Source organism: Cetorhinus maximus, chromosome 14, assembly GCF_964194155.1.
Source record: "Cetorhinus maximus chromosome 14, sCetMax3.hap1.1, whole genome shotgun sequence".
NCBI lineage: Eukaryota > Metazoa > Chordata > Chondrichthyes > Lamniformes > Cetorhinidae > Cetorhinus > Cetorhinus maximus.
This window is the reverse complement of record NC_135892.1, coordinates 67,993,237-68,007,689: the sequence shown is the minus strand read 5'-3', so window position 1 is coordinate 68,007,689 and position 14,453 is coordinate 67,993,237. Positions and strand designations below refer to the sequence as shown.

The 14,453-nt window shown below is 40.6% G+C and overlaps 1 protein-coding gene across 2 annotated transcripts in view; it reads left to right on the top strand.

Annotated features, from left to right (window-relative positions):
• Positions 1-7,213: 7,213 nt before the first annotated feature.
• The window catches only part of pacc1 (proton activated chloride channel 1), a 54,191-nt gene continuing 46,951 nt past the window's right edge, over positions 7,214-14,453 (top strand). The window contains exon 1 of one of the 2 annotated variants that reach the window (XM_078557035.1): positions 7,214-7,432. In XM_078557035.1, the coding sequence (XP_078413161.1) occupies positions 7,385-7,432 (48 nt within the window). In that variant the 5' untranslated portion in view covers positions 7,214-7,384. The remainder of the gene's footprint in view (positions 7,433-14,453) is intronic. The other variant, XM_078557034.1, reaches the window with a different exon arrangement.

The window sequence follows — 14,453 nt, the reverse complement described above, 5'->3', positions numbered from 1 at the left end:
CTGCTAAATAATAAAGCCAGCCGGAAAATAATGTTCTGAATTCAGCCAATAAAAGAAAGATAGACTTAATTTATACATCACCTTTCACAACTACCAAACATCTCAAAGCATACATCTACCAATGAAATACTTTTGAATTTGTTACAATTATTCGGTTTATAAGATTGTTATAAGATTTTAATTTAAAGTAAAATAAAGGGGTCATGTGACCTGTTTTGACATCTACCTGACAGCAAGCCTGGGAAGTTTGATTGTTAAAGATTAAGGGAGGCTCAGATTGTTTTACTGGGAAGAAGATGCAAGGTGTTTACACTTGGAGACAGTGGCACCTAACAGTAGATAAACTATGAGTCTCCAAAGTCTCAGAAAAGTGTTGAGAACATTGAATTGTAAACAGTTGTGCTTTAAACTGTCCGTTTACTTCCAAGATGAAAGAAGACTTCAAGGATAGCTAATCAGCATTTCTGTTTAAGAGCAGGTGAAGTATCCCCTCTTAAACAATATAAAATCCATCACATTTCTACTTCCCTTTAGCTCTGAAGACGTGTCATATGGACTTGAAACGTTAACTCTGTTTCCCTCTCCACAGATGCTGCCAGACCTGCTGAGTTTTTCCACCATATTTTGTTTTTATTTCAGATTTCCAGCATATGCAGAATTTTACTTTAATCATAATCAGCATTTCTGTCTGGCTACAAGGCCCATGTGATTTACAATGTCATGAAGATGGGTTTTGGCAGGGAAAGGGTTTCTAAGACATCCCTGAAACTCACAGATAAGTTTGTCTGCTATGATCTAGCTATCTGCTATCATTGGTCAATGAGGTGACAAATTGACATTCCCTTCACAGGAAGAAATGTATGTTTATATATGTAGATATTGCATTTTTGTCTATTGAATTGAGAAATCATATGGGTTAGCTATTTGGTTAAGTTTATAGTTCAATTAGTTCCTGAAACACAGCTTTCAATCATTGGAAAAAGACCATGTCAATCATTTCAAACTAAATCTACAAGACATATCTTTGGAAGGAATGTGCTAGTTGTTAAGCGAACAGCATGAGAATCCACAAACTGGAGTCTATATCACTCTTGAGACATATGACATTATTGTACCAAGGAAACATTAAAGAGAAAACAAAACCACAAGCTAAAATTAATGATCTAACAAAGGCCTGATCTAATTGAAGGAGTGGATTATCGCACTAGCTACAGTAAAGATGTCACAAATTCCCTCTATCGATAGAAAGGTGGATGAGCTAGCAGGTAGTCATAATGTCTCACGCATAGTCAGGTTCTGGAGGTTCCCAGGGCCTTTGCATGTCTCTTTAACATTAAAAAGGGTACTTACACTGTTGGTGCTGTTTGGGTCAGCTTCAATTCAAAAGTTTACTAGTTTACGTTTAACTCAGAATCTAACAGCCTCCTCCTTACGGAGGCCTATATATAACATAAAGCATCAGGCTTCCAGCATTTCAGTTGAAAATCTCACACTTATATGGTGCAGGGGGTGGAAGAGAAACCATCATTAGAAATGTGGTGGTTAAGTTCAGCCTGGTAGAACTGGAACCACACAAGGGTACTCACACAGATCTGGACAATGGGGGAGTTGCAATTCCCAGTTTGTCAAATGCCACAGAGGTGTTGAAGGGGGCAAGAGATAATGACATGCTCAAGCATAGTCACATACAATAACCTTTGTAACATTGTTCAGGGCAGTATCAGTGCTATGGACAGGACCGAACACAGACAAGAGGGATTTGAAGGCTGAGTTTTGGGTCAGATTGACATTGAGATGGGGGTCATGTTTGAGGACTTTAAAGCAGAAAGGAAGGTTAGAAATAGGTGAGAGTTAGATAAGATGGATAGGAAAAGGATTTTACAGGGGGAGCGGGATGACAGCAGTTTAGAAAGAAGGAAGGAATGATGCCTAAGGAAATGGATCTAATAATAATGTCAGCTAGCAAAGGGCACTGAATGTGTAGTTGAATTATCTGGAGTTCACAGAGGAGGGAATCAAGGCAGAAGGAATCAATAGGTCTCCTAGGAGAGATTAATTTGGGGATGAACATAACACAGATAGCTGGTAGAGTATATAGGCACATAATATATGTCAGTGGGAAACCTGTTGTTAAATATAGAGAGAAGGAAGTCCAGACGGGGAAGTGTCTGTGATGGACAATGTAAAGGTGAGGTATGGGTCAAAATTCGAAGCATAGTTAAGAAAGATTAGCATGAAACCACAAGGTCTTGTAGTGTAGTGGGTAGCATCCCTGTCTCTGAGACAGGAGCTTCAGGATTTAATGGCCACAGGAGGTGTGTTCATAACTTGACCAAACAGGTTGATTATCAGCCTGCAAATGCTCCCGATTTCCTATGGCAGACAGTAAGACTGGGAGGGTCTCCTGGTCAGCCATAGCCTGCAGAAGGCAATGGTAAACCATTGCAGTACCTTGCCAAGCATAATCATGGACCAACACAGGGAAGCCCATGGTCACCAAAGCCCTCTTAGGGCATGTTACCCGAAGAGAGAGAATGTGAAATGACAAGAACAGCACCAGTTGTGAGTTTAATTCAGCAAGAGGCCAAGGAGGGGGCTTGAGTAGGAACTGGAAGAAAGAATGTTGGCACTATCCTACACAAAGATAGGCATTGCTGGAATCTGTGTGGCTTCCCCTGGCAGCATCTATTGTGTGAAGGAAATGAATGAAGTTAAAAGAGAAACTATTCAAGGTAAGTGGATGCTGAGCCAGGGAGAAGGTAATGATACTGAATGGAAAAAGCTGAAATCCCGAAGATGGGTAGAGGCCTAAAGCAAGCCTCTTTATCTATGCTGAAAATGTGAGTGGGTCTAAAGAACAAGTGACAAATGATGTCAGATTTTTATGCAGGGGGACATAATCTCCCTTATGCAACAATGGATGGCAAACCAGGTGATGTTGTAAATATCACTTGCTCCAACCTGGAAGGAATCAAACAGACAAAAGTTAATAGCCATGGTCATCTTCACAGCCACTGCCAATGCCATCCCCACCCTGCTCTGAGGCAAAAGGTGGCAGATTTCAGTGAGACCATGCTAAGCGAAGTGGAAATGTCTGACCCAATGTTCTTTGCTGTGGTTCAGGTAGGAGAATTGCTCCCTGAACACCATGGGTGAATATGGCCTCTTGCTTCCTATTCCAGCAGTTTGTCCTGCTATGTGTTTCTCATTCTCCCTGTCATGCGCTAGTCCAATGGGAATGCATATTGCTGTACCTATGAATGGGAGCAAGTTGTTTGCGCAGAGTCCTTGAATTCAAGCCAAAGTCCTTCAGCACCTGTCACACCACTCCTTATAGACTTTAGCCACAGTAAATAATTCTAGAAATCACCAAACACTTCAACATTGCAGTAACAGCAAGTAGAAATTAATCAGCAACTAACTTGTAAGTATTTGACAACTGATTAAAAAGCACTGATGTTTTTATCTCTGCAAGATTAAGTGAGGATGCTGGCTGGAGCGTAGAGCTCCAAAATGGCACCATTGGCATGTTGTAATGATCTGCCTACTCTGCATACTTCCAGCAGGCGATCCCTGTTTATACACTAATGCCATCTGCAAAATGGCATACAGTGCGGCTCACACCTAAAATGTGCTCATGTGCCGTGGACACCATTTGCAGCCAAAATGGTATTTGTAGTGCTGTAAAAGTGGGCACTAAGGAGCCAAATTTTAAACCCCATGGTTTCAGAAAATAAAGCGCTGGAGGTTAAAATATTAAGATTGGAAGTTTAGTTTCAAGGCCAAAACTGAGGGGCTCTTAAAAATACAATTCTTTAAATATATCTTTGGTACATCTCCTCAAAAAAAGTCCTGCTTTTGCTGTGCAGAGACTTCCTTTTTCCACGTTAAGTACTTTGAGATGTTATGCTGAATGAAGAATCGTATTATAATTACAAACTGCTCACCTAAAAATTGGGAAAGTTTGTTAATGAATGTAGTTACAGATCCAAACGTGGAAACTTTTCCATAGAATTAAATTTTCAATTTCAAATTTAATTGCATTTATATTATATAATATACATATATAGGTGTGTGTATATACATATAGTAGTGATATTGTCACCGGACTAGTAATCCAGAGGCTCAGGCTAATGCTCTGGGGACATGGGTTCAAATCCCAGCATGGCGTCTAGTGGAATTTAAATTCAGTTAATAAATAAATGGAATTGAAAGCTAGTCTCAGTAATGGTGGCCGTGAAACTATCATTGATTGTTGTAAAAACCCGCCTGGTTTGCTAATGCCCTTTAGCGAAGGAAATCTGCCATTCTTACCTGGTCTACATGTGATACCAGACCCACAGCAATGACTCTTAACTGCCCTCTGAAGCAGCCTAGCAAGCCATCCTTGCATATACATAATGCACACACACACAGACACAATATCCTATGATGTTGCACATGGTACATCTCTCTGTTATGTGTATCCACTGAAGTATTTTTGTTTTATTCTCTGTTGCCAAAGCTTTTCATCTTGCACTCATCAGGACAAATTCAAGAATGCCAAATTTCAAACAATCACAACAATTTATACTACAGGAGAAAAAGGGTGCTGATTGTTTGGTAATTTGGCTCTTATTGGCTGAGGCATTACCCTGGAGAAAGTAACACAGAACTATAGGCTCCCCATGCTTCTGGGGTAATTCAAAAAAGGCACAAGATTTGAACACATTCCTTCCATTTGAGGAGAACGCATATGAATGTATGTCATTTCTAGTGAGTATAAATGAACCTCATTACAGGCTCGAGTGATTCTCTTAAATTGGTTGTTAGTGTAGCTATTAGTGCACTCAGGATTTATAAAAATTTATTCTTTTACAGGGTGTGGGCATCGCTGTCTAGGCCAGCATTTATTGCCCATCGCTAATTGCCCTTGAGAAGGTGGTAGTGAGCTGCCTTCTTGAACTGCTATAGTCTATGTGGTATAGGTACACCCACAGTGCTGTTAGAGAGGCAATTCCAGGTGTTTGACCCAGTGACAATGAAGAAACGGTGACATAGTTCCAAGTCAGAGTGATGTGATGCCTGGAGGGGAACTTGCAGGTGGTGTTCCCATGTATCTGCTGCCCTTATGCTTCTAGGTGGTAGAAGTTGTGCGGTTTGGAAAGTGCTGTTGAAGGAGCCTCGGTGAGTTGCTGCAGTGCATCTTGTATATGGTACATACTGCTGCCACTTTGCATCGGTGGTGGAGGGAATGAATGTTTAAGGTGATGGGTGATGGATGGGGTGCAAATCAAGCGGGCTACTTTGTCATGGATGGTGTTGAGCTTCTTGAATGTTGTTGGAGCTGCACTCATCCAGATAAGTGGACAGTATTCCATCACACTCCTGACTTGTGCCATGTAAATGGTGGACAGGCTTTGGGGAGACAGGAGGTGAGTTACTCGCCGCAGAATTCCCAGCCTCTGACCTGCTCTTGTAGCCACAGTATTTAAATGGCTGGTCCAATTCAGTTCCCGGTCAATGTTAACCACCAAGATATTGAGAGTTCAGCAATTGCTGCCCAATCACAGACTCACATCTATCAGAAAACGTTTTGTGCCCTGTTGTTTTCTCCATGGCAATGCAAAGTGTGTAAACAGGAAGTGTGCGGAGGATTTTTAATAAGATATAGATATATACAGAATACACAGTAGCACATTTAGAATATTACAATTTTTATTTCTGATGAATAGTCACAATTCAATTTTACAGAACTCACCTTATCCATGTCCCCAGCCAAACCATATTATAAAAATAAGCCCAGTATTCATTGAGAATATGTAGCTGTAAATCTTTGTTCATTGCAATTATCTGATCAGGAAAAGGGATGATAATTAGTATTTAGATATAATAATATTTTGGGGTACATATCCATGCATGAACCCAAGGTTATTATTCATACCAGATGTTATCAATGGGAGAAATCAATGCACAATATATTTTAAATAGATTTTACTCGCAATGGTCCCTATCTGTATACATTAATGCATTTATTTATAGTCATACGGTAGAGTGCCAGAGAATTATCCTGTAGTTACTCACAATATCACCATAACATGTTATTTGCTAATGGAGGATAAAATGCTATTGAGAGCACAAATGCAATAATGCAAATGACAATGGCAACATAACTACATTGACATTCAAAACAGAATTCAGTGTTTATTGATTCTAACTGAAGAGACGAATGTCCAAGTTGCCTAATATCTGTCCTAAAGCTATTTAGATAGGGGACACAACAGAGATCTCCATGTGACACCACATTTAAAAAATAAACAGCAAAATCTTGAGCGCATTGCCTGGCTGGAGCCGCCAGTTGTTTATATGCTGTAGTTTATTATTACCCCTGCTTACTAAAATTACGTAGAATTTATAGCTCAGAATCAGGTCGTTTGACCAAACTGGTCAATGGCCATGCTTTAGTTCCCACAAGAGCCTCCTCCTACCCTACTTTTTCTGGATCCTTTCCCTCCCATGTGTTTATCTAAGTTCCCCTTAAAATATTTGCTTGCTGCTGGCTTTACCCACTCCATGTGGTTACGAGGTCCAATTTTTAACCGTTCTAGGGTAAAGATTTCCTGAAATCCCGAATAAATTCCTTTTTTCAAAAAATATGCTTTATTCATAAAATTTGTAAAGTACATTACATAACAGTTCAAAATTTGACATTACATAATGTGGAAATACGTTTCTTTCATTGCTAACTATTTTATATTTGTGGCCACCAGTTTTGAACTCCCCATATGTGATAATAATATCTTCTCGTCTACCGTATCAAACCCCTTCATAAAAACCTTTATCTGGTCGCCCTCAGTCTTCGCCTTTCTAAAGATCCTGGCTTGTCAGTTTGTTTACACAACAGCATTTTTTTTGGGCTTATAGCAAATGTAAATAAATTAAATACCTATCATATAATTAGACTCGTCGTTATTTGAAGGGATGTCATAGATGCATATGCTAGTTATCCAGTGCCTGCAAGAGAAAGTATTCGCAGATCTGACAACCGGGCGCGTTGTGGGGGGAAAAATGAGTGGAAAAGAGGGAGAAAGAGCCTTTTGCTTCGAATCACATTTGATAGTGGCTGGGTTTCGGATTGATCTCTCACCGACAGATTTGGGCTCGCCCTGGGAGTTGACAGCACTGGGGAGTGAGTGAGGGTTGACTCAGTGAGAGGCGGTAAGCGAGGGTAGGAGCTCCGCCCCAGGTGCTTAGTGGTTGGCGCAGCCCTGCTTCAGCCCGGGCTTGTTATTGAGCATTTCATTCGCCGCCGGCTAGGCGAGCTGTTCCGTAGGATGTTGTGTGCTGTGTATTTCCTCAGTGAGAGGCCGGCTTGCTGTCACTGTGTGCGCCTGCCGACTAACCGATGGCTAGGGCGATGATCAGGAGGGACATCGCCGGCTCTTACCGAGAGGTAAAGGCTTGACCGGGGCGGGGTTTATTGAAAACCAGCCTTTTCCAGGCGGGATCCTTGGATTTTCATTGAGTTGAAATCAGTTTCCTAAAGTCAACTGGTCTGTTTTGAAATAATAGTTTAAAGACTCGCAGTTTTGTTTATCGTGCGTATCGCACACTTTTTTTTTTCTATTCGCAATAACATTTAACATTAGCTTTTCATGTATTCATGTCTTGAACGGGGGATCTGCAGCTGGTTTTACCGCCGCCCGGGAGGGTGAGTAACCCCTCCAGCGGCCAGGAGGGGATCCCGGAGCACGGTCCAAATGGATGGCAACTTCCTGCAACATGCAGCAGCTTTATTGTCTTCAAGTGGCACAGTTAAGGCCAAAGATACTTGTTAGCGTCATCAAAGAGTGCAAGGCTAGTGCATCAAATCTAGTGTTCCTGTGCCAAATCCTGGAATGCAAGATATTTCAGGCCAGATGTTGCGATAAACATTTGTATCCAGTGTGACAATGCTGACATCTTGGGTCAGATGAGTTGGATTAGGCCAGATGTTGCGATAGACATTTGTATCCAGTGTGACAATGCTGACATCTTGGGTCAGATGGGTCGGTTGAAACAATTTCAGAATCTTGAAGATGGAGGTCCAGGAGCCACTATGATTTGCAAACCTAACTGAAGATGCTGCAAGTGCCATGAGTCAGGCGTTACCCAGGTTCAGAATGCGCTTATGGCTTGAAATAGTGGTGATGGGACGTGAGGTTGCAATTAAGAATTTGAAGAACTGAGGTTTATCAATGAAGATACTCCCACATCCATGACAGAGTTTGTGGAAAAAGTTGCTTTTGATGCTGTAAAGTGTACTTCTAATAAATTTTTAATATTAAAAAAAACAAGGAGCCATTGGACATTAAAGAAGGGTGGGACCTAGCTGATCCAGCACCATCCATCAGGAGAAAAGGTAGATTCACTTTGGCTGGGGAGGGGATTGATCGGATCCCTCCTCCATCACCTTCTCACCATTTTTGCCCTCTATATACACCCTGCAGTACATTAGCTCCTCTTTTTCCCTAATTGCGCCCTAATAGATTCTGTCTTCCAACCCTCAAGTACTTCATCCGTGCCTTTCTAGTGCTGTAACTGTATCTCCGAGCAAACTGCTAACCTCCTCCTGTTTTTTCCTTCTGTCATCCTAAATACATTGTAGCCAGGATTACTAAGAGCCAGTTCCTCCCCTTGTTTGAACCAAATTTTTGTGCTTGCCACTATATCATTATCTCACATAGCTACTTGTATCTGCAGTTCAGTAACCATATTTATCCTTGTTGGATCTTGTGGATCATCGTCACATGCTTGTAGTAAGTGGTGACCAAGTTGATACTATAGATAGAGTTGATCAGCAGAAGCTCTTAAGTGGAAAACATTGTTTATTTGCAAAGGTGCTCAGCAGCAACTACATGTGTGCTTTCACTTCAAACCCTATCCCCCTTCCCATATTACTAGCTACAGAGGTAGCCCACACTACTGTTCTATTGGTTACTCAAGATCATGTGATCTTCCTTTATAACATTTTTCTTAAAGATATATTACACATTAGATAGAACCATAATTACCACATCCCTCCCCCTTTACTCGGAAATACATTTTATATTTACAAGTACAATTTTCTCAACATAGCGAAATATTTACACTGATAAGTAATTTACAAGTTCAGTCTTTCTGGTGGTTTCCTTATGCGTGTAGAATGTCTTGGCTCTACAATTTAAGATGCTATGTCAGGAACCTCTTCCTCAGTTGTCTGAACATCAGGTGCTTCACTGGGCACCTGCAGATCTGTATCCTCAACTCTTGCAGGTATATCAGACATGTTGGTGCTGGGCTGAGTTCGCTCAACAGGAAACGTTGACCCGGTCATGAACACTGGTGGAATCATTTCTTGGTAATTTGTTTCTCTCTCCCTTCGATGATCCACGTGTCCCCATATGACTCGGCCTTCCACCTTCATGTGGTAAGATAGAGGTCCAGTCGCTGCACTTATTTTACCCAGTAACCACTTTGGTTCTTTTTCAAATTTCTTCACGTATACCGTCTCTCCCACGATAAATTTCCTCTCACGCCTATACCAGTCGTGTCTAGTTTTCTGACTTACCCCCCTAAACTTGGCATTATTAAACTCAATCTCGTCCTGTGACAGCGTTTCATCAATAACTCTGCAGGTGTGACACCTGTTGTTGTGTGAGGGGTGGCCCTATGATGAAAAAGAAAGCGTGCTAGCCTGGTTGCTAAGGAATCTCCAGTTAACTTTTTCATGCCTGCCTTGAACATTTGAACGGCCCTTTTGTCCAGTCCATTTGAGGAAGGGTGGTACGGTGCAGTTTTTACATGAGTGATACTATTGTGGCTGATAAACCGTTGAAACTCAGCACTCGTAAATGCCGTGCAAATTTCAGAAACGACTACTTCTGGTAGTCCGTGAATGGCAAAACTTTGATGTAGCTTCTTAATTGTAGCAGAAAACACTGGTGACTTCACCTCATATACGTCCATCCATTTTGAGTGCGCATCAACAATGAGCAGAAACATTGTTCCCATGAAAGATCCCACATAGTCAATGTGTAACCCCACACAGAGTCTACCTGGCCACTCCCAAGGGTGCAACAGAACTGTTGAAGGTAACTTTTGCAGTTGCTGACATTGCACACAGTGCTTTACTAAACTCTCTATTTCTCCATCCATCCCAGGCCACCATAGATAGCTGTGTGCTATGGTCTTCATTCGGGAAAGTCCTGGATGTGCACTGTGTAGTTCAATTAACAGTGGCTCTCTTCCCTTTGGAGGTACTATCAGTTGTGCACCCCACAATAAGATGCTATCCTGGATGGTTATTTCATGCCTTCTGTTGAAGTACAGTTTTATTTAATCATATATGGGCTCTTGTGACCAACCATGAAGCACTTGTTCTCGTACTGGAGATAGGACTGGGTCCCGACTTGTCCAGTCTCTGATTTGTTGTGCGCATACCAGTGAGGAATCTAAGAAATTTAACAGTAAAACAAGTTCTTCCACAAGAACTTGCTCATCATTTTCTTGTAAAGGCAAACAACTAAGTGCATCGGCATTTGTAATTTGATTTCCAGGCCCGTGTACAAAAGTATACTCATATGCTGCCAGGATTAATAATTATTTGTGTTTCTGTGTCGTCTTTCTACGTGCCTTCTTCTTTCTAGCGCTGGCTTTAATCTCGACCTTTTTGACTTCAATATTGGCTAGTCTACCTCAAATGCAAGCTTGACTTGAGTGAGCTCAGTGGTTGAGCCTCCCAAAGTTTCAATCATCTGTCTGCTTCTTAGAAAATTCTGCGACTTTTGCCTCCAAAGCCTCTTTGGCTTCATTTAGTTGATTCTTCAGCTCTTCCGTCTCTTATTTGTTTGCTGCCTCCTGGAAAATTGAACATTGTTGTGTCTTCTCTGCCAACTCATTCTTCAGTTTATTCAGAGAAGTGCTGAATTCTTTCTGTTTCTCTTCATACTTTTCCAGAGGGTCAAACTTTGGCTTGAGGGAATCTTGTAGTGTGGGAAGGTCTTTCAACAGGTTCTCTTTTTTCTTTTGAAGGTTGCTCACCTCGCCTCGAACTCTGTCATTAAGCACGGTCTCTTTGAGTTCCTTTTGCTATTCTTCCATGTTTTGGCTTAAGACGGACTGCATTTCTTCAGGTTGTTGAGTCCTTACATGCTCCCTTCCCAGAACAGGAACACTTCCAGCTTCCTTTTGGTGGAATCTCAGTGGCCATGCAAGGCTGATTTCCCTTAGCCAATTTCACCCTAGGAGGTTGGTCCTCTGCCTTTCAACACTAACTTTACCGGTGGCTTCCATAATGGACAGTTACTCTACTTATGCCTCTGACTTGAATGTCTTCACCCATGTATGTTTTTAATTTGGCAGTTGTTTCTTCTAAATTTAATTGATCCCCATAATTCAGATATCTGAAGTATGTTCCCCAATTACTGTGATGGAAGCTCCTGTGTCCACTTCCATTCTAACAGGTTTGCCATTTACTTTCACTGTTACAAATATTGTTTCTGTTTTTCCAACCTTCAGATTAAACAATGAGTAAATATCTGAATTTGTTGTTTTAGGCTCTTCTACATTGTAGATGTCACTGGGTTTTTTCTTGTGTTTAAAAGCATGCTTGAATCTTTCCTTGCATTATATGTCCATTTCTGTGACAATAATAACATTCGATTTTTTTAAACTGCCAATCATTATGAGACTGCTTGTTTCCACCTCTATTGAAATCATTCTTTGTTTTCGCTGCTAAGTTATTTTTTCTCATTTTGCGGATAGTGTTTCCCACTTCTCAGCAGAGTTGCATTTTCGTGCCCTCTTTGGCTGGGGCTTCCCGCCCGATGTGGAGGGCAGTGCCATTTTGCGTGCCTGTATGGTTTTTGAATCTCTTACTGCACTTTCCGTGGCCAGTGCTATCTTTAGTGCCTTCTTGAAATCCAAATTCATTCTGGACAATAATTTCTTCTGAATCGTGTCCTCATTCACACAGCACATTAAACGATCTCTGAACATATTGTTTAGAGATGTACCAAACTCACAATGTTTCGTTAATTGCTTCAAACTTGTCACATAGCATGCAACTGTCTCCCCCAGGGCTTTCTTTCTTGAGTTAAACTTGAACTTTTGCATCGTTACCAAGGACTTTGGCTGGTAATGACCCTTCACGAGGTCCACCAATTTGTCAACATTTTTTGAATCTGGGGCACAGGGTGCCATCAAACTATGAATCAAGCCATAGGCTTTATTCCCACATGTACTTAAGAGGATCGCTAACCTCTTTTCTTCCCCCGTAATCTTGTTCACTTGGAAAAAGAACACGATTGTCCATGGCTGGATCGGAAGGATCAATTCTTCCGAACTGCGGCATTCTGAGAGGGAATTACCTCTTCGATTCGAATGGAACTTCTATGTACAATTACTGGGTGAGGTACAGTGCCGATTTCTTTTCACTTGATTTCTTCTGTTAAACTTGTTTTATCCTCATCACCAGTTTGTTGGATCCTGTGGGTCCTCATCGCCAGTTTTTTGTGAGAGGTGGTTGACTGGTACTATTGACAGAGTTGATCAGCAGACACTTCTTAGGTGGAAACTTTGTTTATTTACAAAGGTACTCAGCAGCAACTACACATGTGCTTTCACTTCAAACTCTATTGCTACACTACTGACTACTAACTACAGAGGGATTCCACATTACTCTCCTATTGGGTACTAAAGATCATGTGATCTTCCTTAACAAGCATTATTCTTAAAGGTATATTACACACTAAATAAAACCATAATTACCACAGAGGCACTGATCTTTAAGCTTCTGAAACTATGTCTGTAGGACCTCAACACTTTTTCTATTCATCTCATGGTTCCAGCAACTTCTGGCAGTTCCCTTTCCCCTTATAAAATATTCTGCACCTGTTCAGAAAGACACAAAATTATCGGTGAAAAAATATAGTGACTAAGAGACTATATTTTAGGTACATATTTGAATGCCATTTCATATAATTCTGAATTGTATTAATGCAATTATATACAGTATGACTAACACTTATTCCCCCTCTGGCTCTTTCCATTAAACATGTCCTTCCCTGTCCCTTCCCAAAAAACATTTTGAACCATTTTGAAATAAATAAGAATCCAGTAAACAGAAATATGTAAATTGTATTCAAGCCAAATTCCGGATGATGGTTTCTGAAATTTATGGGTTGTGTTCTTGATGGAGGACTCAGAGATTGAATGTTATGGGTTACTTGCACTCAAAGGAAATCAGGTTTGTTAATACCCTACAACAAATTTGGTTCCAGTTTTGAGTATTTCTAATGCTAAAAATCTTTTTCAGTATTCACATGAATTTTCTATTTCCAAGCACTTTACCTGAAGTGATTCTTTAGGCATGAGACATAATAAATTTCTTATTTGTTTATTTTATAATGCCAAAAGTAAATGTAGAAGTGCATTTAATTTATGCCATCCATATGCTGAAGCCTCAGTTCAGTGCTTGAATCTAGCATCAAACACAACTTATTGCTTTCTCACAGTTTGTTCACCTGAATCAATGAATGTTTAAATTGGTTGCAGTGTTTCCCAACATTACAACAGTGACTGCCCTTAAAACTATTTCATTAACTGTGATGTGCTTTGAAACATCGTAGGATCATGAAAAACAGTTTATCAACACAAGTAACTTGATCTAGGTTCATTGCTCCTTTTGCCATACTATTTGTATAAATGGGCCCTTAAAGTAATATTGGTGCTTCTCTGTCAAGCTACATATGAAATCATCTCCCTTTATGTGTAAATTACTTAGTATGCAGCATTTGAGCCAAAACCTGCCTCTCATGGAATGGTCTGTTCAGCCGTCAGCAAAAGTGCACCATGTGAAGATACCACATCCCCAGTGAATTTGATTTGCTGCATGTCCATCATCTTGCACAGATGGATGGATGCTGGTGACAATATATAAAGTATTACATCCAGCATGCTTCAAAATGTCAATATTAAATTCAAAAAATGAAATATTAATATTTATGATTTGGAACTGGAAGTGTACTATAAGTAACTGCAGAATTTCCTTCACTTGCACTAATCGATCTAGTCATTTGGTAGTACAGAACTTGAGTATTGGTGAAAAAAGAGACATGCCTAAGCTTTTCGTCTTGCACTCATCAGGACACTTGCAAGAATACCACTGTAAAGGGAAAACAGCAATTTATGCTGTATGTGAAGAGAGTGCTGATTAGTTGGCAAGTGGCATTGCCAAGAAGAATGCACCAGTGATGGTGACTGACAGTTAACTGCCAAGCATTGTTTGAAATTTAAACCAGGCAGCTTGATCCTGATTGGTCAAGGCATTGCCCTGAGGAATGAATCAGCAAATGGCTGTCACTTATTTTGTTTAGCTGAAACAGGCACAATGTGTGTATATGTTCTTTCAGTCTGCAAAGAACAGGGCCCTGTGTATTAATATATGTAGCTTC